This window comes from Leuresthes tenuis, unplaced genomic scaffold (assembly GCF_036924035.1).
Source record: "Leuresthes tenuis unplaced genomic scaffold, fLeuTen1.0.hap1 SCAF_24, whole genome shotgun sequence".
Lineage (NCBI taxonomy): Eukaryota > Metazoa > Chordata > Actinopteri > Atheriniformes > Atherinopsidae > Leuresthes > Leuresthes tenuis.
In genome coordinates, this window is record NW_027325378.1 from 679,203 (window position 1) to 706,748 (window position 27,546).

At 44.7% G+C, this 27,546-nt stretch overlaps 2 protein-coding genes across 2 annotated transcripts; one reads left to right on the forward strand and one right to left on the reverse strand.

The window, feature by feature from the left end:
• On the reverse strand, window positions 1–10,158 carry actr3b (actin related protein 3B). Its single transcript, XM_072379021.1, has 12 exons — window positions 9,939–10,158; window positions 6,230–6,285; window positions 6,002–6,126; window positions 5,810–5,920; window positions 4,949–5,044; window positions 4,762–4,869; window positions 4,545–4,688; window positions 4,292–4,465; window positions 3,828–3,920; window positions 1,726–1,851; window positions 1,018–1,101; window positions 1–812 (listed from the first exon to the last, which is right to left on the reverse strand). Exons 1-12 carry the CDS (start codon window positions 9,980–9,982, stop codon window positions 717–719), a joined length of 1,257 nt encoding a protein of 418 aa, XP_072235122.1. The 5' UTR covers window positions 9,983–10,158; the 3' UTR covers window positions 1–716.
• A 3,262-nt stretch (window positions 10,159–13,420) lies between these two features.
• LOC140284965 (apoptosis regulator Bcl-2-like) lies at window positions 13,421–25,211 on the forward strand. The gene is made up of 2 exons (XM_072379027.1): window positions 13,421–14,533; window positions 24,416–25,211. The coding sequence occupies exons 1-2, from the start codon at window positions 14,036–14,038 to the stop codon at window positions 24,539–24,541; spliced, it is 624 nt and encodes a 207-aa protein (XP_072235128.1). The 5' UTR covers window positions 13,421–14,035; the 3' UTR covers window positions 24,542–25,211.
• Window positions 25,212–27,546: the final 2,335 nt, after the last annotated feature.

A 27,546-nucleotide genomic window follows, 5' to 3' on the forward strand; every position in this document is an offset into this window, starting at 1 on the left:
GTTCACTGCGATCAATAGGTTTATTGACAGTAGATCAGCATCAAACTAACATCTTCTGCTCACACAGTCAGGTCCAAACCAGCAGCTGCTGCTTTCCTCAGGTAAACATTTACTTCCTGCTAAGATCATGGAGCTCTGCTCAGATTGATTTTACGTCAGAGTTCAACTTCACATGCAGTTAGTTCAGATTTCAGATTCAGTCCAATGTTTTCAGATATAAACATTCTGACAGCGACACGCTCAACAACAACAAAATAAATACAAATAATCCAGCAAATAAAACCTGTCCTTTAATCTAAACTCACCTGCGTTTCATCTGCACACCTGATGGATTTGAGCTGTGGTCTGTGATAGTTTCCATCAGAAAGACGCAGAAACCAGCTCAGAACAGGAAGGTTCTGAGTCCAAAAATTAGTTTCATGTGCGGGTTTAAATCTGACTTCTAACAGCTACAAAACAGGCTGGACTCTGGTCAACAGTTCTGTTCATTTTCAGGTAAATTTATCAAAATAAAACTTTGTTTTCACCATTTTCTAACTAACTTTGTGCTTCACTTTCTGCAGACCTTCAATCCACTGAACTAACCTGCTAAAAGGCTAGTAGCCTGAAAGGTTAAAAACTGAGCGGGGAAAAGAACTAACAAGCTAACAGCTAAGTGGCTGGTGACTAGCTGGCTAACATGCTAACAGGCTAGCCTTGTGGAGCTGCCGCCGCCATCAGGACATGATGCCAAACACGGGGTTGTGTCGACAGATGCTCGGGCCAATTTCATCATAGTCCTTCTTGGAGTGACACACCTGGAAAAACTCCGGCTGCAGCACAGACACAAAACAACAAACAAACAGTGTAAACAAACAAAAAGACAGAGGAAGCTAAGCTAAGCTACGCTACAAATGCTGTTTGACAGTTTAGGTTTTAATGCAAAGCTAAGATCAGGTTTAGGTCTCGTTTTGAAGTATTAATGGTGGCTTATCATGGTCCTCACATGTATATAACAAATGATCTGAGTCTAGTTACCGTGGACGCCAACATGGAGCCTCCAAACCAGACAGCGTAACGCTGCATGTGATGCGTGACGACCTGAACCTCAATCGGCTTCGGCTGCAAAAACACAGAAAATGTCATGTTGACAAACACAAAATGTCTCTGTTGCGTTTCTGCGAGTCCAAAAATGTGTTTTAATGACCACCTTTGTCCTAGTTTTCAAATAATCCTGTTAAAACAGCCTGTAACGTGCTGTGGAGCTCCTCAGGGTTCTGTTGTGGGGTCTCCTCAGTTCTAAAGGTGTCAAATTAGGCTTTTTTTCTGAGGTTTTATTGAGATATGAGTAAGACTTTGGCAAAAATACCTTTTGGTTTAAGCACAGTCTGTCTCAGACCTGTTTTGAGCCCTTATTTTGAACTGTTTTCAGGGTTAGGGTTGATTAGACTTTTCAAACAAAGTAGAACTAAATAAATACCAGGATTGACTTCAGACACCCTGATATAAACTCCCAGGAACAGGAAGAAGGGAGTTTTACTGAAGATGGAAGCTTTAAATTAGAAGCAGTCGCACATTTACAGGTTTTGTTCCCTTGGTGGCAGCAGAGTAAAGAACATCTGACCTATAATCAGGTCATAAATGATCCTCCAACACTGAGGGGGCAGTAAATACATTAAAAACTCTTTTATTTTGCAGATTTTCCAGGTCAGTTCTGGTGAAACCCAGCATTCTGATGCGTTTTACCTTTATCCGCCCTCCACTCAGCTCTTCGCTCTGCCTCAGCCGGGCGTCCACCACTCTCTTCAGGTCCCTCTGCAGCCGTCTCCCAAAGTCTCTGAACATGGTGGATCCTCCAGAGAGCACGATGTTCTGAAGCACAAACAATTCACGTAGTTTCCACTGAGTCCTGGCTGGCTGAGACTATTGAGGTTTACATTTTGTCTGAATGAGTCACGAAGGACCGAGCAGCTGATGCTCAGTTTTTCTACAAATACACAGTTAAACAGGTTTCTACATCATCCCGAACACATGCTAACTTCGTAGCTCAGAAATCTTAACTTCAGATGAAACTCTGAGGAGTTTGCTTCAGGAATCCTGAGCTGACATTGTTGATAAAAGCATCTGCTAAATTAACATAATGAACTTTAAAAACTGATGTTTGTTGGTTTATTTCTGCTTTTGATGTCATGTTTGGTATTTTTATATATATATATTTTTATATTTCAACTTGTTCCTTTTCTTTGTTTTCTCAAAGTAAGACGCATGAAAGTTGAAAAGAAGCACAGATATGAGATCAGAACCGAGCAGCACTTCAGAAGCCTTTTGTTTCCGCTTTAAATCTTTTGTTCTGAAAGAAGCTGAAGAAATTTCTGCCACCAGGTGTGAATTAAACAGCTGAACACTCAGTGGAAGGCTGGATTTATGTATTTATTTACATGCAAGGCCGGATTAACCATTTGGGCACTTGCCCTGGACCCTGGGCCCCTGGGCAGTGAGGGCAGAAGCAGAATATCTTCTTATCTCTCTCTTATATGTTTAACTTTAACATGAGCAGCTCCAGGAGGAGGCGATCTACCGGGACCTGAAGCCTTCCAGAACCGGGCTGCCCAGTATCCGGCACCAGTAAGGGATAGGGGTATATTTAGGGAGTGAGGACCACGATGCCACAGACTCGGCTCTCTGCACCTTCACCATCCAACATGAACTTGTCCTTGATTTCGACGATATTCTTCACCAGTTTGCAGTTTTCCAAAGTCCAGAAAATGCCAGAATAAGATGTGTTTGCCAAATGAAATCAAGCAAATTTAAACATGCACTTCCCCATCATTTAGGATTAAAACCGTGTATTTTGTCAGATTATTTAGCATTTCTTTTTTTTCCTGAAATGTTTAACTCTTGAGTTGTGATGTGACAGATTGTTTTCTGTTTTAAAACAAGTTAAAATTAGACAGATGTTACTGCATTTCATTTATTTTCCATGAAAATGCTGTAAGTTCATTATTGTTGTTGAGAGAAAACAGGCAGAATTCAAAATGTTGCTATTGCACCATAACTTGATTGTCTTGTCTGTGACGGCTTCATCAGTTCAATACATTTATGTTGGGATAAATAAATGTGTTAAAATGTGTTAAATAAATATCGGATGCTCAGAAAGTGGTTGCTTATTTATTTTTTGTTTAAAATGGAAACTTCCTTCCTTCTATGAAGTGGGTCAGTTATGCCAGACTGATGCTGATCTGTTTTGCTTGACAGGAGGACATTTGGTGCATCTTTCTGAATGCCTGAGTTTGTTGTTGTTGGTGGTGAAGACGTCAACAGGAAGTGGCTCTATTAGCGATAGCTGAAATGGGGACAGCGCCACCTATGGTACCGGGGTATGACCTGCTTTGTGCCAGTGATTCCATTCATTCACCGCCATATATCCAAGGATAATTACCCTCAGATAAGGAGCAGAACCCAGCTGTAGCTTCAGTTCATCTCATCATGGAGACCCTCTGATCACTTTAGACATTTACTTGAAACCTTTTCCTGTTTCCGCCTGATGTTTTCGTGAGGATGATGTGACTCACAGTCAAACTGTTATCATCATCCAGCAATGAAGTTAGACCTGATCTCTCCTTCCTTGTACAGTTTATGTTAAAGAGGGTGAGAGAGCAGATAACCTACATGTGGGCGAGTTGGGAGGAATAACCAGGAACTGATTTAGCAGAAGCTGCAGCTCAGGACTTGATTTTCTGCTCAGAATAATCCTGAAAACACACGTTGGTCTTTATTGATGACCTCATCATGTGGACCCTCATGTGTCTCAACATGAAATCCAAACAGAATGTCTCTGCGGGACGTACCTTGTACAGCGGCCTCCTCACATCAATTGGACAACTCTGGATGACCTCATCAACGACATCAGAGATGGGCTGCATGAAATCTGGGTTCGCAAACTGGAAAACACACATTTACAAGGACAAATATTTTACATCTGTCTGTAAAATGAGTTTCTAATTTAAACTAAACTGTGAGGTTTTAACTTTTCTAATCTTTGTCTGTTGGTTGTTTTTATTTCCAGCTTTAACAATAGATCAATAACTTTCACCTTTCAGAGAACATTTCCAAACAAATACATTTGAGCCTGTTCAGTTGTTTCTCCACCAGATGGCAGCAGAGCAGCCTGTAAAGCAGCTGTGGGGTTCCTCAGGGCTCCATAATCTCTCCTCTGTAGTTCCAGTTTGGTTTAAATGCTTATTCTTACGCTGTTTAGTGTTTATTTTGTTGGCAGCAGAGCTAAACTAGAACAGAATTAGTGTGGCGTCACCTCGGGGTGGAAGAAGATTTCGGGGCCCAGGAAGCGTTCGTAGCCCACATCGATGTGGAAGGCACTCTTACTGACGGCATTGATTCCTCTGTACTGTTTGATCCACTTTCCCGGGTCAGAGTCATACTTCGTGAACTCTTTTACGATGTCTGGACAAATGTAACAGTAACGCTCCTACAAACAGAAGCACAAAAACCCATGAAGAAGAGCTGAGAAATAAGAAAGGCTGGAGAAGGAGGATCAGAGGAGGCACCTTGATGGCCTTGGCGGTCTCCAGCGACTGCTCTGGAGGAACCCCCACCTCTCTGTCTCTGAGCAGCTGCTGGATGAAGAAGGTGATGTCCCGCCCTGCTATAGGGATGTGTTTTATACAGCTGCCAATCACGTAGCCCTCAGCCTGAGAGAGAAAGCAACCAATGAGAGATCAGGAAGGCTTCGACCCACAGCTGCTCAAAGCGTGCGAGTCTCACCACGGGGATGGCGTGCGTGACTCCGTCTCCGCTGTCGATAACGATGCCGGTCAGAGTCCTCTGCCCCACCTGCCGGGACGTCCACGACGCCGCCAACGCCAGAACCGCCTGATGGAGGGAGACGCTTTACTCAAGGAGGTCCTGGAGCCTGTTCAAGGCTATTCAGAACCTGCTGAGTCCGGCTCACCTGTACAGCGATGTAGAGTCCAGGGATGTTGAAGGTCTCAAACATGATCTCAGCCAGGTACTCTCTGTTCTCTGGGGTGTTGAGCGGAGGCTCCGTCTGCCCACGTGCACACGTGCACACACACACACACACATTGTTGTGTAGCTATGGCTTCAGAGAACATGTTAATCTTATGCTAATATAACCTTCCACTAACTCTACAGAACCCCATAAAGGCCCTCTCAGACCTAGAAATCTCTCGTTGAACCATTTCAAAGGGAATAATACAGCCTCCTCACGTGTTCAGGTGTAGCACCACTACAACCATCTTAAGGGCTGCTTTAACCCCTCAAAACACACATTAAAGGTGGTCCATTTGTAAATAATGATCTAGGACATTTTGAACATAATAAAGGATCTGAACGACACAGTTAACGGCCTGGAAAACCTCCCCAAAGCCTTCAAAGAACCACTAAAACGGTCTCAGCCAGGCCCTCCAGACCCTCAAGGACCTTCATAAGATCTATAACCACCTCAAGCAGTGCTGGAACCTTTCAATAAGTTCAGGAACTCCTTGAATTTGAAGCTGAACAACCCTCTCAAGGGTCTTATGGAGCTCTGTAATATTTCGATCTTCACCATCATCACAACCTCCTGAAACTCTGAAACCTCGGCTAGAATCTCCGGGCTCCTCAAAGATCTGTGAAACCTAAAAACCTGCCCAAGAATCTCCGGAACTTGTTCAAAGACGTCTCTCAGATATTCCCCATGAAGAATCTGACTGAGCCTCTTCTCTGATCCGGCGTTGGACATGTTTTTACCTACAGGAAACCATAAAAAGCACCGATGCCTCAGCTTTTTAACCCAGAATCAGCAGAATACCATGAGGAAGCTGTGGTCTTCAGGCTCGGCTCGCAGGTACTTGAAGATGACCTGCTCCATGAACTTCTCCATCAGGTCCCAGTCTTCCACCATCCCATGGCGGATCGGCCACTGAACGACACACCAGCAGCACAGTTTACTCATCTCCTCATTCCCGTTCAAGCTAACCTGGACACATCCTCCTGTTCCTACCTTGGTTGCATAGTTGGGTTTGTCTACAGCTTCATCTCCAATGTAGAAGTCCAGGTCATCGACTCCCCGCACAAGCCTCCTCTGGGCCTGCTCGCCCACGCTGGCCGACTCCTTGATGGCGATGCCTGGTGGAGGACACAAGCTCAAATAAAAGCAGCGCATTCGATGGGTTCGTCCTCTCCTGCGGCCTAACTAACGCTGCAGCAGACTGCTGTGAGTGATGCTTACAGGACGGCATGATGAACTGTGGCTCTGTGTTTCCTGCATAGCCGATCTTTGTGTACCTGTGATTGGACAGAAAAAGCACCCTTAGACAGTGTCCAACATCTGGTTCAGGGCCCAAACAAGGCCTCTGAGAACCTAACGGTAAGTCATCTGCAGCACATCTTCCCTCAGCTGCTGAAGGACAAATCTGTTGAACTTCCCTAAAATGCATTGAGAGAATTTCTTATTCTGTAAATTAAATCGATGCTTTCACACAAAAGGGAAAAGACTGCGAAGGGGAATGGAAACTTATCCTGTTCAGCTTCATCTGCAACAGAAAACCACCAGGATTCCTTTCTCAAGTTAATTAAATCCAAAGTAAATCCACAAACCCTTTGACCTTTGACACTGAGGTGCAGAGTTTTAAAAACTACCACAAAGATGAAAAATTTGAATTGATTTCTGTTAAAACTAAATATCTCTCTGATAAAAATGATCAAACAGCTTTTAAGGCCTGTATTTTCAGTAATTTAACAATAACTGTTACAGCACGTGTTCAGATTTCTGCTCCGTAAAGTTTACTTTAAACTGAAGATGACATCTGAAGACTTATTATAAAGAATTCTATTCTGCAAACAAACCGAATCACTAAAAGGACGATAAACAGCTCACTCTGAACCAGAAACACCGTTTCTACACTGTCCTGATAGCACTTATACTCTCTTTCACTGCAAGAATACCATTGGTTAAAGTGTTTTATTAGAGTTTCTACTGCAGTAAATAATGTGACTTTTTCTGCTGCCACCAGCAGATAAACCCATAAAGAATAAAACCCAAAACACAGAGACAGAGCAGCAACTCAACAGTCCAGAAACAGTCCAGAAACAGTTCAGACCAGCCAGGATTAGAGTCTGTCCAAAGATAGATTTACAACAGACTGGAAAACGGACACAAAAGTGGGTCAGAACAGGTCCAAACTCAAAGCTAAGCCCGAAAACAAGAGTAAAACCAGTTCAAAGGCAGTGATCAAGTCTCAGATCCGTCAAAATCTACATTCAGCACAAGATCCAAAGCATGAGCAAAATTAGCCCCAACAGCAGGTCCAAAACCAGGGTAAAACGGACCCTGATAAGGTCCAAAATCAGGGTAAAACGGACCCTCATAAGGTCCAAAACCAGGGTAAAATGGACCCTCATAAGGTCCAAAACCAGGATAAAACAGACCCTCATAAGGTCCAAAACCAGGATAAAACGGACCCTGATAAGGTCCAAAACCAGGGTAAAACGGACCCTCATAAGGTCCAAAACCAGGATAAAATGGACCCTCATAAGGTCCAAAACCAGGATAAAACAGACCCTCATAAGGTCCAAAACCAGGATAAAATGGACCCTCATAAGGTCCAAAACCAGGGTAAAACAGACCCTCATAAGGTCCAAAACCAGGGTAAAACAGACCCTCATAAGGTCCAAAACCAGGATAAAACAGACCCTCATAAAGTCCAAAACCAGGATAAAACGGACCCTCATAAGGTCCAAAACCAGGATAAAACGGACCCTCATAAGGTCCAAAACCAGGATAAAACGGACCCTCATAAGGTCCAAAACCAGGATAAAACGGACCCTCATAAGGTCCAAAACCAGGGTAAAACGGACCCTCATAAGGTCCGAAACCAGGGTAAAACAGACCCTCATAAGGTCCGAAACCAGGATAAAACGGACCCTCATAAGGTCCGAAACCAGGGTAAAACGGACCCTCATAATGTCCAAAACCAGGATAAAACGGACCCTCATAAGGTCCAAAACCAGGATAAAACGGAGCCTCATAAGGTCCAAAACCAGGATAAAACGGACCCTCATAAGGTCCAAAACCAGGGTAGAACAGACCCTCATAAGGTCAAAAACCAGGGTAAAACAGACCCTCATAAGGTCCAAAACCAGGGTAAAACGGACCCTCATAAGGTCCAAAACCAGGATAAAACAGACCCTCATAAGGTCCAAAACCAGGATAAAACGGACCCTCATAAGGTCCAAAACCAGGGTAAAACAGACCCTCATAAGGTCCAAAACCAGGGTAAAACGGACCCTCATAAGGTCCAAAACCAGGATAAAACAGACCCTCATAAGGTCCAAAACCAGGGTAAAACGGACCCTCATAAGGTCCAAAACCAGGATAAAACAGACCCTCATAAGGTCCAAAACCAGGGTAGAACAGACCCTCATAAGGTCCAAAACCAGGGTAGAACAGACCCTCATAAGGTCCAAAACCAGGGTAAAACGGACCCTCATAAGGTCCAAAACCAGGGTAAAACGGACCCTCATAAGGTCCAAAACCAGGATAAAACGGACCCTCAAAAGGTCCAAAACCAGGGTAAAACAGACCCTCATAAGGTCCAAAACCAGGGTAAAACGGACCCTCATAAGGTCCAAAACCAGGATAAAACGGACCCTCATAAGGTCCAAAACCAGGATAAAACGGACCCTCATAAGGTCCAAAACCAGGATAAAACGGACCCTCATAAGGTCCAAAACCAGGATAAAACGGACCCTCATAAGGTCCAAAACCAGGATAAAACAGACCCTCATAAAGTCCAAAACCAGGATAAAACGGACCCTCATAAGGTCCAAAACCAGGATAAAACGGACCCTCATAAGGTCCAAAACCAGGATAAAACGGACCCTCATAAGGTCCAAAACCAGGATAAAACGGACCCTCATAAGGTCCAAAACCAGGGTAAAACGGACCCTCATAAGGTCCAAAACCAGGGTAAAACGGACCCTCATAAGGTCCAAAACCAGGATAAAACGGACCCTCATAAGGTCCAAAACCAGGATAAAACGCACCCTCATAAGGTCCAAAACCAGGATAAAACGGACCCTCATAAGGTCCAAAACCAGGATAAAACGCACCCTCATAAGGTCCAAAACCAGGATAAAACGGACCCTCATAAGGTCCAAAACCAGGATAAAACGCACCCTCATAAGGTCCAAAACCAGGGTAAAACGGACCCTCATAAGGTCCAAAACCAGGATAAAACGGACCCTCATAAGGTCCAAAACCAGGATAAAACAGACCCTCATAAGGTCCAAAACCAGGGTAAAACGGACCCTCATAAGGTCCAAAACCAGGGTAAAACGGACCCTCATAAGGTTCTAAACCAGGTCCAAATCCAGCTCATCACAAATCCACAACCCAGTGGAAAACAGAGCCCCGAGCCACTGTGGGTCAGAGTGGGCCTGAGGTTAAGAGCAGAACTTTGGGTTCAGCAGCAGGAGCCTCGGATCCAGAGAGCTCAGCAGAATTCACATGAAGCTGCTGCTGCTCTACTTCCTGCAGCTGTCCCACATTCACACCAGAATAGGCTGACCCCAGATCAGACGCCGTGGCGCTCTGGGTCCCGACGCACAGCAGATACCAGCCTTCCATATTTAGGTGGGACACGGTAATCCGTCCTGAACCACATGGAGCAGGAACTCTGGGACTCTGTCCGGATCCTTTAAAACCTGCTCTGTGCAGCTGGAATAAAGAGTGAATTAAAGGTTAAGATAAACCTCAATGAAAGGTTCGGGCTGAGCAGGACAAAGTAACGTCACTCATTTCTTCTTCTTAGTTTTGGTGAACTGTCCCTTTAAAGTCAACCAAAACAACAACAAACGCGCACAGGACAGCGTGACGTCATGCATGTTACTGATCAGCATCACGTATGTTCAGAGCAGGGCTGTGTGCGCGCGCTCACCCGGTCCCACAGTCTATCACGCACGGGGGGAGCTGCAGGGACATGTTGCGGTCCTGCTCCGGCTCGGTCCGGTTCGGTTCGGCCCGCAGAGCGCGGTTCGTATTTGATGCGGCGGAGACAGAAATATGAGAGGACCGTCCCCTCTGTGTGCGCGTGCATTTGTGCGCGTGTCGGAGCAGTTCCGGGTCGGAGGGAAAGATGGAGAAAATAGAAACACAGCTGACCCCCCCCCCCACCCCCCCGGGACGGAACGTGCTGTGTTTACGTGACGCGAAAAGCGCCGTAAATCCCGGAATCTGAGAGAAATAATAATAAAATAATAAATAAAATCTAAAATCAAACTTCTATAAAGGATGAGGACGAACATCGATGAATAAAAAACTTAAAATGATTTTTTGAAGCCGAAGAAACGGACTAATGAGCGCGAGACACACGCATTTCAACAAGTTCTCACGCGCCACACATGAAAAAAAGGATTAATTAGGATAAATTTCTCTGGCGCGCCGCTGTCGCCATGGAAACGGCAGGAAACGAGCAGAGTCTGAGCAGAGCGCCACTAATAATGATATAAGTGATGAAAGTCGCTGCTCGGGTCAGCGCGTGAGTTTAATGTAGTTTTTGCATCTCAGTAATATTAAAGGGAAGCTTGAACGGTTCATTTATTTCATTCAGGTGAAATCCTGCAGGATTCAGGCTCTGAGCAGCAGCTTAAGATATAAAAACATGGTTCAAACAGCATGGAGGCGCCTCATGATGATCATGTTTTACAGCTGGAGGCTGAGGGCCCCCCCCCCCCCCATCCTTTTTAACAGAGCAGGCAGCAGCCGGAGCCCCCCCCCCCCTCAGCTTCTCTCAGTGAGATGTTCAGTAAGCAGCTTCATTCACTTCCTGTGAAACTTTCCATGTCCTTCTTCTTCTTCCCACTTTATAAAACTCTCCTGCTGGAACTAAAGCTCAGCTCTGCGTCTCCGACACGGTTAAAAAGCTTTAAAGAAACGCAGTTCAGGTTCTGGGTGTAGAGGATGGACCGGGACTGTGGAAATGCTAAAACATCTCTGATAACCGTCTCCCGACGCATGTTTAATTCTCTGCGCAGTAATGCTTCATCCACGGGATCATCGTTAAAAGGACAGGTTCGGGACCAAAGTCGCCTCCGGCTGTTTCTGACGGACTTCCAGAACTTCCAGAAGAACTGGGCCACACCAAAACTCGCCTGCTGACTGAATGAATGAGGAAATCAAACAGTGTGAGGCTGAAAGAGGGCGGAGAGAAACTCGAGGTTTACTGAGGAAAACCTGGTTAGGTTCATAGAGTCTGTTACTATGGCAACTGACCGAGAGCTTAAGTGACTTCTCTCTGAAACAGGCGAGAGTTTCCCCTCTATCTGTGAAACGGACCTCTGCCCTCTGTCTCTGCTCTGTACCTCTGGGTCAGACTCTGGATCAGACTCTGGGTCAGACTCTGGGTCAGGACTGAACACCACAGACAAACAGTTGAAATAAAATCAAAGAAGAATGTTCCCTTTTTGTCTGGTTTCCTCCAAAGTATATATTTGGTCCTGTAGCTGCAGAACGATCATCAGGTCCCACCACAGCATCTCAGTCAGGCTGAGGTCTGGACTCTGACTGGACCATTGCAGCACCTTGATTCTGTTCTTTTTCACACATTCTGCTGTAGATCTGCTGCTGTGTTTGGGATCTTTGTCCTGTTGATGAGCCAGTTTCAGCCCAGCTTTAGCTGTGGGACAGATGGCCTCACATCTGACTCTAGAATACTTTGGTATCCAGAGGAGTTCATGGTGGACTCAATGACTGCAAGGTGCCCAGGTCCTGTGGCTGCAGAACCAGCCCAGATCATCAGCCCTCCACCACCGTGCTTGACAGCTGGTATGAGGTGTTTGTGCTGATATGCTGTGTTTGGTTTCCTCCAAACGTGCTGCTGTGCATTAGGACCAAACATCTCCACTTTGCTCTGGTCTGTCCAAAGGACATTGTTCCAGAAGTCTTGAGCTTTGTTCAGATGCAGCTTTGCAAACCTAAGCTGTGCTGCCATGTTCTTTTTAGAGAGAAGAGGCTTTCTCCTGCAGCCCTTCCAAACAAGCCATCCTTGTTCAGTCTTTTTCTAACTGTGCTGTCATGACCTTTAACCTTTAGCATGCTAACTGAGGCCTGTAGAGTCTGAGATGTAGCTCTGGGCTTCTTCACCTTGGGGTGACCTTTAACCTTTAACATGCTAACTGAGGCCTGTAGAGTCTGAGATGTAGCTCTGGGCTTTTTCACCTTGGGGTGACCTTTAACCTTTAGCATGCTAACTGAGGCCTGTAGAGTCTGAGATGTAGCTCTGGGCTTTTTCACCTTGGGGTGAACTTTAACCTTTAACATGCTAACTGAGGCCTGTAGAGTCTGAGATGTAGCTCTGGGCTTCTTCACCTTGGGGTGACCTTTAACCTTTAACATGCTAACTGAGGCCTGTAGAGTCTGAGATGTAGCTCTGGGCTTTTTCACCTTGGGGTGACCTTTAACCTTTAACATGCTAACTGAGGCCCGTAGAGTCTGAGATGTAGCTCTGGGCTTTTTCACCTTGGGGTGACCTTTAACCTTTAACATGCTAACTGAGGCCCGTAGAGTCTGAGATGTAGCTCTGGGCTTTTTCACCTTGGGGTGACCTTTAACCTTTAGCATGCTAACTGAGGCCTGTAGAGTCTGAGATGTAGCTCTGGGCTTCTTCACCTTGGGGTGACCTTTAACCTTTAACATGCTAACTGAGGCCTGTAGAGTCTGAGATGTAGCTCTGGGCTTTTTCACCTTGGGGTGACCTTTAACCTTTAGCATGCTAACTGAGGCCTGTAGAGTCTGAGATGTAGCTCTGGGATTTTTCATGACCTTTAACCTTTAACATGCTAACTGAGGCCTAAGTAAAGTAAATTGTGGATTTAGTTTGGACTGAACTTACTTTGGGAAGAGATCCTTCATGTTTTCTGATAAATTTCCGTACTTTTTTGCTTCTTCTGTGAAAACATTTGTGTTGAATAAAAGAATAAGTGCATTCTAACGTTCTCTCAGTGTATTTTCGGGTATCTGGTGCTGGAGATGACTCACTGTTGGAGTAAATTGGTTTGAGTTGGACTGTAACCGGTGCCTTCAGATGACTTTTGTTGTGATTTGGCGCCATATGAATAAAGTTTGTCTCATTTCTATGACGTATTTTAACTTCCGGCTGCAGTTTAATGAAGTTTCGTCTGTGCTGAGAACAGAAGCGGAGTCGAAATGACTTGAAGCTCACCTGTAAGTGACGGTAACACCCGGCAGGTGGCAGCAGACACACAGATACACACCGCGCGGGTTGTTGCTTTAAACGCACGCGGGTCACACGAACTAACTCCCACTACAGCAGGTATAACTCTCAGTGTCTCCGCTGAGTGGCTCTCCTGGACTTTCCCAGAACCCTCTGACCTGTTCTACAGCCTCTGAAAACACGTCATTTCACCGTCTGCGCTCATGTGCGCGCGCCTCCAGCAGCATTGAGAGTGCATGTGCAGAGACAGGAGGAGCAGGAACACGCACGGAGCGGAACAGAACCGGACTGCCGGGAGACACAGCCTTCTTCTTCCTCCTCCTCATCGTCAGGACCGTTGGAGGGGAATCCCGGCGAGGGGGCGTGACCGCCACCTTCGTGCGCGTGAGAGCAGCACATGCAGCCTCAGAGACCCGGACCTCTCCGATCACTCGGCTCGTTGTTGTGCTGTCTTCATCTCCGCTCTTATAGGCTATCGATTACTGATCGACAGCGGCTCCTGTCCGTGCGTCACGCCGTGAGCGCGCGTGACCCGGTGATCGATTGGCTGTTACCAATCATGTCAGGATGACCGGAACTGATAATGAAAACCAGTTTGAGCCGTTTCTGACGGGAAACTTTGACTTTGGATCACTTTGAAGACCCTCATAAACACTGACGTCACATCCGGGAAGCAGCTGCGCGCGATTACGTAAACTGGATGACTCAGCTGGGTAAAGCGCTGCTGACCTGGTGACGTCATCAGTTGAGGAGTGATGCCGTGATCCTGTGCTGTGACATCAGCTTGTGGCCCGCAGGGGGCGATGGCCGCGCCGTACAGCAGCCGCGACATTGTGGAGGACTTCCTGCGCCACAGGCTGCTCAGCAGAGGTGTGGCGTGGCGTTTCCCGCTGACCCGCAGGGCGAGCCGTCAGCGCAGGCGTGGCAGCGCCTCATCACCCTCTGATGTCACTCTGCACAGCCTGCAGAGCGCCCCGCCCCGGCTGCAGGCGGCGCTGCGAGGCGCCAGCGATGAGCTGGAGCAGCGGCTTCACCGCGACCTTTCGGCCCAGCTGCTGCAGCGCTGGGGCAGCGGTGGCGCCGAGGCCCTGCGGCGAAGCCTGGCAGCCATCAGGGATGAACTGTTCAGGGACGGCGTGAACTGGGGACGCATCGTGGCCATGATGCTGCTGGGCGGAGCTTTGAGCAGCGAGGTGGCTCAGGCAGGCGAGAGGGGCCCGCTGGACGATGTCATCGACTGGATGGAGGAGAGCCTGAACTCACCACCAATCCGGAGATGGATCCAAGACAACGGAGGATGGGTAGGAGCTTGTCTCGGTTTATCTCCTCCTGGTGTTTCCTCATCTCCTCTTCTTCATCCTTCATTTCCTCTTCTTCTTCCTTCATTTCCTCTTCTTCTTCCATCATTTCCTCTTCTTCTTCCATCATTTCCTCTTCTTCTTCCATCATTTCCTTTTCTTCATCCTTCATTTCCTCTTCTTCTTCCATCATTTCCTTGTTTTCTTCCATCATTTCCTCTTCTTCTTCCATCATTTCCACTTCTTCTTCCTTCATTTCCTCTTCTTCTTCCATCATTTCCTTGTTTTCTTCCATCATTTCCACTTCTTCTTCCATCATTTCCACTTCTTCTTCCATCATTTCCTTGTTTTCTTCCATCATTTCCTCTTCTTCTTCCATCATTTTCTTGTCTTCTTCCATCATTTCCTTGTCTTTATCCTTCATTTCCTTGTCTTCTTCCATCATTTCCTTGTTTTCTTCCATCATTTCCTCTTCTTCTTCCATCATTTCCTCTTCTTCTTCTTCATTTCCTTTTCTTTATCCTTCATTTCCTTGTCTTTTCCCATCATTTTCTTGTTTTCTTCCTTCATTTCCTCTTCTTCTTCCATCATTTCCTTGTTTTCTTCCTTCATTTCCTCTTCTTCTTCCATCATTTCCTCTTCTTCTTCCATCATTTTCTTGTCCTATTTCTTCATTTCCAGTTACCCTGATCAGCCCTTGAAGGTTTTCCAGGACATGATTTAAGAATCTAAGTGAACGATCATAATACTGGGATAAATGGTCAGAAACTATCAGCATTATCACAGAGTCATTGAGGACACTTGAAATTATTCTGACCTTTGCCCTGAAACCGATCCCAGGATTTTCATTGTTAAGGTCCTCATAAAGACAGATAAAGCACACACACACACACACTCTCTGTAGTGATTAACCATTGGTATAATGACGTCTTTAGCTCTTTAACGTAACCTAATTCTAACTCTGACCATAAAACTATGTTTTGACCCTCAAAAGTTCCTTTAAACATGTGGAGTCCACCATTTGGTCCCCACAACACATGTTGGACCACTTCCACAGAGACGGTGAACTCCCTGTTTTTGAACATCACGGCTATAGAAAAACACATTCAGCCGTTCAGGGTGTCGATTCGAAGCGTCCCTGCAGGCAGAGAGGAGAGTATTTTGGTTTGAATGCAAATGAGATGCAAAGTGCAGAAAATCCCTAAAACTCTGCAGACTTTGTGTGTGTGTGTGTGTGTGTGTGTACTTGTTTTTGTGTATAATGGGGATCATTTGGCTGCACAACAACTTACGGGGACTTCCTGTAAATGTGGGGACATCCACAGCAGAAACAGATGAGACTGGTTTTACACTCATCTTAAACGGGTTTTATGTTGGCTTTAGGATGGTTTTTACTTTAAATCTATGTTTAAAACTGGTTAAAGACACACATTTTAAACAATTCTTTTAAAAGAAATCACCAAATATCCACAGACAAACTGAACCAGTGAAACCTGGTGATCCGCTGAATGATGTAATCCTGACAGAAAATGGTGCCTCCCACCCTGCTGTAAGATGATGTAGAAAAGAAACTCACCCTTTCACCGGTGGAACAAACACAATCTGTGTTTGTTTTTGTAAATATCTGAAGTGTTTTTGGGGAATTTCATATTTTTTTACATAATTGATCAAAAGTGAGAAACGCTCGATCAGTAAAGCTCTTCAGCTTTCTGACTGCCTTTCACATTTCATGATTTCATGATTTCACCCTGATCTGTTTTACCCTGAAGGAAAGTGATGCTGTTTCAGGCTTCGCCGATGTGAGCTGCATCGATCATTACGTCCTGTTTTATCCTCCCCACTTTACTTTGTGCAGCCATTTCCATTCCAGTCAGTCTTATATCGATATGATCTGGCTCTGCTCCAAAGTCAGACCGGCTGATTTCAGCTAGTTCAGTGTTTTTCCTATGCTAGCCATGTTAGCATCTGTGTTGCTCGCTGGGCTCGGTGGAGTCATTTTAGTGCCGTTTTGCATCTGTTTCACAGTTGAAGCCTTTGACATATAGATCCCATGTTTTTGTTCTTTTATAAGCTTCGCCGCTATGTTGCCATGTTGGAGATTCGTCACGTGACTGAATGCATCAAATAGTTGATGAAACTCTTCAAACATTATGTTCAGAAAAGTTTGTCACTGCGTCATGATTTTAGGCTTTTTATTCTCGAGTTACTGAGGATAAAATCTGGTGAAACAAACAGCAAAAAAACGTTTTGACTCACTGAAAATAAAAGATTTTCCACCTGGGCGTCTCAGGTCTGTTCGCATCACATCGCAGGTCAGAACTTTTCTAACAGACGAGTCAAAATCACCTCCTTCATCACATATCAGCTGCATGAATCCTCAACTTCACTGTTGCTCTGTTCCTTGGTTGCTTTGAAGTTTTCAGAAGAAAACGTTCCAGAGATGCAGCAAGTTTCTGTGGGATGGATGAAAAAGACGGGGAACTTCCTCCCTTCTGTGGTTCGAAAGCATCTCTAAGGTCGTTTTGGGGGTCAGACATCTGAGGAAAACTTATTCTGACCAAAACCATGTGAGACATAGTTCAAGTTGAACTAAAAATCAATTTTTCGGGGTGTTTAAACGTGTTTTACTCAGTTCCAGTCACACTGAAAAGACTGTTCTGGAGAAAAATGCCAAGCATTGCCTCTCAGAGGAGACCAAAATCAAACATTTAAAAACTGTGTCATCACTATAAATCACTGATATTAACCACTGGGAAACCTTAAATGTGATGTGTCTCTTTCTGACTGTTAGGAGACATGATCACATGAAGAACCGCACCAGCTATGAAAACATGGTCACATGAGGTTTATTCGTGCTCTGATTGACTGACAGTAGATGCAGCTGCTGCTATAAGAAAGTTTGACCGAAAACCAAAAAGATGTTTGGCTCAGATCAGGAGAGAGGCACCCCTGAACGCAGCAGAGAGGAGCTTTTACTTTCTGTTCATATTCGGTCCTGCTGCTGTGGTTTCCTTCAGTTTTATCTGCTGCCTTTTATCTGCGTGTGTGTCAGTTCTGTGTGGTATTACCCAGAAATATCTTTCCAGGTAATCGGCGTGGTTGAATTTCCGCCTCGGGCTTCAGATCAGCTAACAGACTGTTTCTGTAGAAGTCAGTTCAACCTGAATAACAAGACAGGCGCTCACGAGATCAACTGAAAACACAGAAACACACGCAGGACTTGACCTGAGGTGTGTTTTTGGTTAACTTTCAAAGGGAGACTGGCACTGGGTGGTTTGACTCATTTCAGGGGAGTCTGAGTGCAGAACAAAACACCAACACGGCAGCAGGTGAAGCTGTGTGCGTGCACGTGCGTGCACGTGTGTGCGCTGTCAGCTCTCAGAACACAGGCAGTGGTAAGCCGAGCTGCTTTCTCAGAATTCTGTATCAAAATTTTCCATCGAGGCTTTCAAACAGAAAGTCTGTGCACGGACTCTGAGGCGCTTTTTCTTCAGTTTGAAGGTTGTTTCGATCCTTGAAACGGTCTGACCGACCACTCAGCCGCCCTCAGACTATCCCCAGACTGTCCTCAGACTGTCCTCAGACTATCCTCAGACTGTCCTCAGACTGTCCCCAGACTGTCCTCAGACTGTCCCCAGACTATCCTCAGACTGTCCCCAGACTGTCCTCAGACTGTCCTCAGACTATCCTCAGACTATCCTCAGACTATCCTCAGACTGTCCTCAGACTATCCCCAGACTGTCCTCAGACTATCCTCAGACTGTCCTCAGACTATCCTCAGACTATCCTCAGACTGTCCTCAGACTATCCTCAGACTGTCCTCAGACTATCCTCAGACTATCCTCAGACTGTCCTCAGACTATCCCCAGACTGTCCTCAGACTATCCCCAGACTGTCCTCAGACTATCCCCAGACTATCCCCAGACTGTCCTCAGACTATCCTCAGACTATCCTCAGACTGTCCTCAGACTATCCTCAGACTATCCTCAGACTGTCCTCAGACTATCCCCAGACTGTCCTCAGACTATCCTCAGACTATCCTCAGACTGTCCTCAGACTATCCCCAGACTATCCTCAGACTGTCCTCAGACTATCCTCAGACTATCCTCAGACTGTCCTCAGACTATCCTCAGACTATCCTCAGACTGCCCTCAGACTGCCCTCAGACTATCCTCAGACTATCCTCAGACTATCCTCAGACTGTCCTCAGACTATCCTCAGACTATCCCCAGACTATCCTCAGACTGTCCTCAGACTATCCTCAGACTATCCCCAGACTATCCTCAGACTGTCCTCAGACTATCCCCAGACTATCCTCAGACTATCCTCAGACTGTCCTCAGACTATCCTCAGACTATCCCCAGACTATCCCCAGACTATCCTCAGACTATCCCCAGACTATCCCCAGACTATCCTCAGACTGTCCTCAGACTGTCCTCAGACTATCCTCAGACTATCCCCAGACTATCCCCAGACTATCCTCAGACTATCCCCAGACTGTCCTCAGACTGTCCTCAGACTATCCCCAGACTGTCCTCAGACTGTCCTCAGACTATCCCCAGACTATCCTCAGACTATCCCCAGACTATCCCCAGACTGTCCTCAGACTGTCCTCAGACTATCCCCAGACTGTCCCCAGACTGTCCTCAGACTATCCTCAGACTATCCCCAGACTATCCTCAGACTGTCCCCAGACTGTCCTCAGACTGTCCTCAGACTATCCCCAGACTATCCTCAGACTGTCCCCAGACTGTCCTCAGACTATCCTCAGACTATCCCCAGACTATCCTCAGACTGTCCTCAGACTGTCCTCAGACTGTCCTCAGACTATCCTCAGACTGTCCCCAGACTATCCCCAGACTGTCCTCAGACTGTCCTCAGACTATCCCCAGACTGTCCCCAGACTGTCCTCAGACTATCCTCAGACTGTCCTCAGACTATCCCCAGACTATCCTCAAACTATCCCCAGACTGTCCCCAGACTGTCCTCAGACTATCCTCAGACTATCCCCAGACTATCCTCAGACTATCCCCAGACTGTCCTCAGACTGTCCTCAGACTATCCTCAGACTATCCTCAGACTATCCTCAGACTATCCTCAGACTATCCCCAGACTGTCCTCAGACTGTCCTCAGACTATCCTCAGACTATCCTCAGACTATCCCCAGACTATCCTCAGACTATCCTCAGACTGTCCCCAGACTGTCCTCAGACTGTCCTCAGACTATCCCCAGACTATCCTCAGACTGTCCCCAGACTGTCCTCAGACTATCCTCAGACTATCCTCAGACTATCCCCAGACTATCCTCAGACTGTCCCCAGACTGTCCTCAGACTGTCCTCAGACTATCCCCAGACTATCCTCAGACTGTCCTCAGACTATCCCCAGACTATCCTCAGACTGTCCCCAGACTGTCCTCAGACTATCCTCAGACTATCCCCAGACTATCCTCAGACTGTCCTCAGACTGTCCTCAGACTGTCCTCAGACTGTCCTCAGACTGTCCTCAGACTATCCTCAGACTGTCCTCAGACTATCCTCAGACTGTCCCCAGACTATCCCCAGACTGTCCTCAGACTGTCCTCAGACTATCCTCAGACTATCCCCAGACTGTCCTCAGACTGTCCTCAGACTATCCTCAGACTATCCTCAGACTGTCCTCAGACTATCCTCAGACTATCCCCAGACTGTCCTCAGACTATCCTCAGGTTGTCACAAATCGTTAAAAAAAAAAGACATTCAGTTTCAGTTTGGACATTTTTCTTTCTTGAAGATGTTTCAGCAAAATAAGATCAACGAAATCAACTCAACCGGGAGTTAGAATATTAAATTTAGTCATTTTAGTGTTTTAATACTACCACGAGTTACAGTGCGATCGGCGGTTTGGAGGTTATCTGAAATCATGTAATATCCTCAGTGTGAGAGCTGAGTTCACTGCTGAGAAAACAGCTGTGAACTCATTACGGTCTGTTGGCCTGACTCAGCAACACACTCACAAATCCCCTTATGTGATGCATTATTTCAGAGAAATGTGACTCAGACTGAATCTGAGACATTTCCCAGTTGATCCTTTCTTGGTCGCCTGTCGGCCCTGTTATGGCCCATTGTTGGTTCTGTTTGTTGGTCTTGCTGAGGTTCTGCTCAGGGCCTGGCTGAGAGAAGCATGTGACAAAATCCTTCAATTCATGTGTTTCCACTGATTTTCAGAACAGTTTTACTCTGCTTTTACAGTAGTTTTAGACTGATTTTACAGTAGTTTCAGACTGATTTAACATTAGTTTTAGACTGATTTTACAGTAGTTTCAGACTGATTTTACAGTAGTTTTAGACTGATTTTACAGTAGTTTTAGACTGATTTTACAGTAGTTTCAGACTGATTTTACAGTAGTTTTAGACTGATTTTACAGTAGTTTTAGACTGATTTTACAGTAGTTTTACTCTGCTTTTACAGTAGTTTTAGACTGATTTTACATTAGTTTTAGACTGATTTAACATTAGTTTTACTGTTTTTACAGTAGTTTTAGACTGATTTTACAGTAGTTTTAGACTGATTTTACAGTAGTTTTAGATTGATTTTACAGTAGTTTTAGACTGATTTTACAGTAGTTTTAGATTGATTTTACAGTAGTTTTAGACTGATTTTACAGTAGTTTTACTCCGCTTTTACAGTAGTTTTAGACTGCTTTTACAGTAGTTTTAGACTGATTTTACAGTAGTTTTAGACTGATTTTACATAAGTTTTAGACTGATTTTACAGTAGTTTTAGACTGATTTTACAGTAGTTTTAGACTGATTTTACAGTAGTTTTACTCTGCTTTTACAGTAGTTTTAGACTGCTTTTACAGTAGTTTTAGACTGATTTTACAGTAGTTTTACTCTGCTTTTACAGTAGTTTTAGACTGATTTTACATTAGTTTTAGACTGATTTAACATTAGTTTTACTGTTTTTACAGTAGTTTTAGACTGATTTAACATTAGTTTTAGACTGATTTTACAGTAGTTTTAGACTGATTTTACAGTAGTTTCAGACTGATTTTACAGTAGTTTTACTCTGCTTTTACAGTAGTTTCAGACTGATTTTACAGTAGTTTTAGACTGATTTTACAGTAGTTTTAGACTGATTTAACATTAGTTTTAGACTGATTTTACAGTAGTTTCAGACTGATTTTACAGTAGTTTTACTCTGCTTTTACAGTAGTTTCAGACTGATTTTACAGTAGTTTTAGACTGATTTTACAGTAGTTTTAGACTGATTTAACATTAGTTTTAGACTGATTTTACAGTAGTTTTAGACTGATTTTACAGTAGTTTTACTGTTTTTACAGTAGTTTTAGACTGATTTTACAGTAGTTTTAGACTGATTTTACAGTAGTTTTAGATTGATTTTACAGTAGTTTTCCTCTGCTTTTACAGTAGTTTTAGACTGATTTTACAGTAGTTTTAGACTGATTTTACAGTAGTTTTACTCTGCTTTTACAGTAGTTTTAGACTGATTTTACAGTAGTTTTAGACTGATTTTACAGTAGTTTCAGACTGATTTTACAGTAGTTTCAGACTGATTTTACAGTAGTTTTAGACTGATTTTACAGTAGTTTTAGATTGATTTTACAGTAGTTTTAGACTGATTTTACAGTAGTTTTACTCTGCTTTTACAGTAGTTTTAGACTGATTTTACAGTAGTTTTAGATTGATTTTACAGTAGTTTTAGACTGATTTTACAGTAGTTTCAGACTGATTTTACAGTAGTTTTAGACTGATTTTACAGTAGTTTTAGACTGATTTAACATTAGTTTTACTGTTTTTACAGTAGTTTTAGACTGATTTAACATTAGTTTTAGACTGATTTTACAGTAGTTTTAGACTGATTTTACAGTAGTTTCAGACTGATTTTACAGTAGTTTTACTCTGCTTTTACAGTAGTTTCAGACTGATTTTACAGTAGTTTTAGACTGATTTTACAGTAGTTTTAGACTGATTTAACATTAGTTTTAGACTGATTTTACAGTAGTTTCAGACTGATTTTACAGTAGTTTTACTCTGCTTTTACAGTAGTTTCAGACTTATTTTACAGTAGTTTTAGACTGATTTTACAGTAGTTTTAGACTGATTTAACATTAGTTTTAGACTGATTTTACAGTAGTTTTAGACTGATTTTACAGTAGTTTTACTGTTTTTACAGTAGTTTTAGACTGATTTTACAGTAGTTTTAGACTGATTTTACAGTAGTTTTAGATTGATTTTACAGTAGTTTTCCTCTGCTTTTACAGTAGTTTTAGACTGATTTTACAGTAGTTTTAGACTGATTTTACAGTAGTTTTACTCTGCTTTTACAGTAGTTTTAGACTGATTTTACAGTAGTTTTAGACTGATTTTACAGTAGTTTCAGACTGATTTTACAGTAGTTTCAGACTGATTTTACAGTAGTTTTAGACTGATTTTACAGTAGTTTTAGATTGATTTTACAGTAGTTTTAGACTGATTTTACAGTAGTTTTAGACTGATTTTTCAGTAGTTTTAGACTGATTTTACAGTAGTTTTCCTCTGCTTTTACAGTAGTTTTAGACTGATTTTACAGTAGTTTCAGACTGATTTTACAGTAGTTTTAGATTGATTTAACATTAGTTTTAGACTGATTTTACAGTAGTTTTAGACTGATTTTACATTAGTTTTAGACTGATTTTACAGTAGTTTTAGACTGATTTTACAGTAGTTTTAGACTGATTTTACAGTAGTTTTACTCTACTTTTACAGTAGTTTTAGACTGATTTTACAGTAGTTTTAGACTGATTTTACAGTAGTTTTAGACTGATTTTACGCTGGTTTTAGACTGATTTTACAGTAGTTTTAGACTGATTTTACAGTAGTTTTAGACCTATTTTACAGTAGTTTTAGACCTATTTTACAGTAGTTTTAGACTGATTTTACAGTAGTTTCAGACTGATTTTACAGTAGTTTCAGACTGATTTTACAGTAGTTTTAGACTGATTTTACAGTAGTTTCAGACTGATTTTACAGTAGTTTCAGACTGATTTTACAGTAGTTTTAGACTGATTTTACAGTAGTTTTAGACTGATTTTACAGTAGTTTTAGACTCGTATTCTGTGCTGCAGGAGTCCTGGTTGGGCTGCTGTTGGATCAGTGTAACTGATCATGTGACGCCATGCGTCAGCCATGTGTGGCGAGCTTCAGAGAAGGGATCCCCCCTAATCACCATATTACAGTCACACATCAACGCACACACACCACACTGACTGCTGTCTTTGTGAGGACCACCACTGACATGCTACATTATCACAACCCTGAACCTCAACCTGCTTCCAGCTTCTAACCCGAACCCTGGAACCGGTTCTGAGCCCTAAAACGGTGCAAATGTTCATTCCAAAGACAAAAGGTCTAAAACTCACAGCTGCAGACACTAACATGCAGGGAAATAACCCAACACTCCTAACTCTTGACTGATCTCACACACATGCAGGGTTTTCACGGCAGGACTTAGTCGTGTGACCAAACACACAAATTGTAGGTAAACTCGGTTAAAAACATCGTCTCTTTATCCTCCACATGTCGCCTGGTGTAAAACATGAACCGTCTGAGACCAGAATCCAGACCGACTCAAACAAGACTCCACATGATGGTTAGCTTCATCAGAACCTGCTGGATGTCTGACGGATCTGTGGTTTACCTTCTGCTGCCACCAAGTGGACAAATAAACATGTTGTTATTACAAAATCAGAACAAGTGCTGCTTTATACAAAAGAAAAATGTAAAGCGCCCAAACTGGAGCTCTGAGGAACTCCAAAAGTAATTATTGATGACCGTTGGACTGGGTTTGGTTTGGGAAACCAGGGAAAATGATTAATTTTGTTTCCTGTCACTTTCGTTTCCAGGATGCCTTTGTGGAGCTGTACGAGTCCAGGCCTCCTGTCAGTTTCTGGTCCCTAAGGACAGTGTTTGGACTGGTTGTACTGGGAGCAGCTGGGATCACACTGGGAGCCCTCTTCACCCAGAGATAAAACCTGCTGGTCGGGACCGGTCCAACCTGAACCCAGATCCTGCCCCCAAAGATCCCAGAGAGGATCTGTAAGACTTCACCAGAACCAGTTTTACCCTTTAACACGAGGGTAAAACATGGTTCTGCTTTGCTTTCTGGTGAAACAAAGCGGAAAAATGAACAATTCTGATATGTTAGTGTGGAGCAGTTTATCTTAAGCTTGGCTGAAAACGTCCTGGACCTGTTTCTGTAGAGGACTGACTGCAGTGGAATGAACCAAAGACACAACAGACCAGAACAGGAAACCATCGGTGGAGATTTTTCACAAACCGATCAGCGGCGTCTGATTGGCTCCTGATGTTTCTTTTGTTCAGGTGATTGAGATCAAAGCAGAGGAAAAAGTCCACAGCTGAAGGGAAAGTTAGGATGAAAAGGTTTGGTTTGAGTAGCAGAATTCTGACATTAAACTGACATCCAGTGAGTGTTGCTGTGGTTCTGCTCATCACTTCAGACATCATCCGTGTACAAACTGAGACTCATTCGGACTCTTATCACTCATCGTATTGGGTCATTTATCAGCCACCACAGATGATCAGACTGCAGCTGTTTTTGAAGGAACTGTTGTAACATGTCAAGTTTTTAAAGACTTTCACAGTTTTAAGACATTAAACATTAGACTGAAGTTAAAAAATATGGGATTCTGGTAAAAATCTTTCTAATACTTTTTAATAAAAATAAATAAAATGAAGGCTGCGTGGTGGTGTCTCTGTGTGGCCCTGTGATGGACTGGTTACCTGCCCAGGTGTACCTGCCTCTCACCCAATGACAGCTGGGATAGGCTGGGGTGTTTTCTGTCTCATCACGACTCTCTGCCTCCATCTTGTGGCTCAAACAGAGAACGACAGTCTGCTCCTGTTTGCTTCTCATCTAAGCTGACGTCAGTCCAATCAGCTTCCTGTTCTGAAACCCACCGTGTTCAGAACCGCTTCACAAACTTCAGAAACTCAGAGTTCATTCAGGACTTTGTGCCAGACAAACTGTTCGAGGTTTTAGGGGCAGATTTGTACATCATCTGAAAAGATGCAAAGAGCAGAGTGGGTAAAGAAAACTGCAGATGTTGGGCACATCTGGGCCGAACTTTTGTGCCGTCTGTCTGTCCAACCTGAAGCCCCTCCGGTTTAATACCTGCAGCTCAGAGACAGCAGGAATGTTTCTCTGTGACACTGACCTCCAGTTTCTGCAGCCATGGCGTTTAGTTCTTCACCAGCTCGTTCTTCTTTAAAACGTTCACCATCACCTGCATGGTTCCCTCGAGCTCAAACTTCTGCATCATCAGGTCCACAACATCCCGCCTGTCCGCCTTCGACAGCAGTACTGTACGGCTGCACTGTACAGCTGCACTGTACAGCAGCACTGTACGGCTGCACTGTACAGCAGCACTGTACGGCAGCACTGTACGGCTGCACTGTACGGCAGCACTGCACGGCTGCACTGTACTGCTGCACTGCACGGCTGCACTGTACTGCTGCACTGTACAGCTGCACTGTACAGCTGCACTGCACGGCAGCACTGCACAGCAGCACTGCACAGCAGCACTGAACGGCAGCACTGCACAGCAGCACTGCACAGCAGCACTGAACGGCAGCACTGCACAGCTGCACTGTACGGCAGCACTGAACGGCAGCACTGCACAGCTGCACTGTACGGCTGCACTGTACGGCTGCACTGTACGGCTGCACTGCACAGCTGCACTGTACGGCAGCACTGCACAGCAGCACTGCACAGCAGCACTGAACGGCAGCACTGCACAGCTGCACTGTACGGCAGCACTGAACGGCAGCACTGCACAGCTGCACTGTACGGCTGCACTGTACGGCTGCACTGTACGGCTGCACTGCACAGCAGCACTGCACAGCTGCACTGAACGGCAGCACTGCACAGCTGCACTGCACAGCAGCACTGCACAGCTGCACTGCACAGCAGTACTGTACGGCTGCACTGTACGGCTGCACTGTACGGCTGCACTGCACAGCAGCACTGCACAGCTGCACTGCACAGCAGCACTGCACAGCTGCACTGCACAGCAGTACTGTACGGCTGCACTGCACAGCAGCACTGCACAGCAGCACTGCACAGCTGCACTGCACAGCAGTACTGTACGGCTGCACTGCACAGCAGCACTGCACAGCTGCACTGTACGGCAGCACTGAACGGCAGCACTGCACAGCTGCACTGTACGGCTGCACTGTACGGCTGCACTGTACGGCTGCACTGTACGGCAGCACTGTACGGCAGCACTGCACAGCAGCACTGTACGGCTGCACTGCACGGCAGCACTGCACAGCAGCACTGTACGGCTGCACTGTACGGCTGCACTGCACAGCAGCACTGTACGGCTGCACTGCACGGCAGCACTGTACAGCTGCACTGTACAGCTGCACTGTACGGCTGCACTGTACGGCTGCACTGTACTGTTAGGAGCTGCAGAGTGCACACGTCTGTGCAGTTTGCCTTAATCCAACTGTGGTACCTGTCTGCCAACAGATCAAAACTCATTTCAGTTTCAGAGCAAAGCCTCGGATGTAGACTGTATGAACCGAACGAGCTCCTCCTGAGCCGATGCCAACTAAATACACTAAATTAAGAATAAACTAAAATTAACAGCTGAAATCAGATGTCTGCCTTGAACTGTGTTGGATCGTATGTCTTTAAATAGCTGCTCTTCCACACCTTCACACACACCTGCAAACACGTCACACATTAGATTTACAAAACAGGAGGAAGTCAGCTGATCGGTTTAAAGGAGGAAGCTCTTCTGACAGCTGCGTACTAACAAGGGTGAGTGTTAAAGTTCTTATTATTCAGTTAATTTACTGTTTAAGTCTGTCTGAGAACAGCAGATAGAAGAAGCAGCAGAACACTGATAAAACCTCTGGTTTGTGTTTCAAAAACCGTCTCACAGGATCTGACCTGAAGCTGTTACTCTGGGAATCAGACATGTCTAAAGGAATTTCATGTTTTGACAAC

Bases quoted from the DNA above. Each gene is read 5' to 3' on its own strand.
- LOC140284965 (XM_072379027.1), top strand. From the start codon at position 14,036: ATGGCCGCGCCGTACAGCAGCCGCGACATTGTGGAGGACTTCCTGCGC. The intron at 14,534-24,415 runs GTAGGAGCTTGT...TTTCGTTTCCAG, and splicing joins TCCAAGACAACGGAGGATGG to GATGCCTTTGTGGAGCTGTA.
- actr3b (XM_072379021.1), bottom strand. From the start codon at position 9,982: ATGTCCCTGCAGCTCCCCCCGTGCGTGATAGACTGTGGGACCGG. The intron at 4,870-4,948 runs GTGAGCCGGACT...TCCCTCCATCAG, and splicing joins GACTCTACATCGCTGTACAG to GCGGTTCTGGCGTTGGCGGC. The intron at 3,921-4,291 runs GTGACGCCACAC...TGTGTTTTCCAG, and splicing joins AAATCTTCTTCCACCCCGAG to TTTGCGAACCCAGATTTCAT.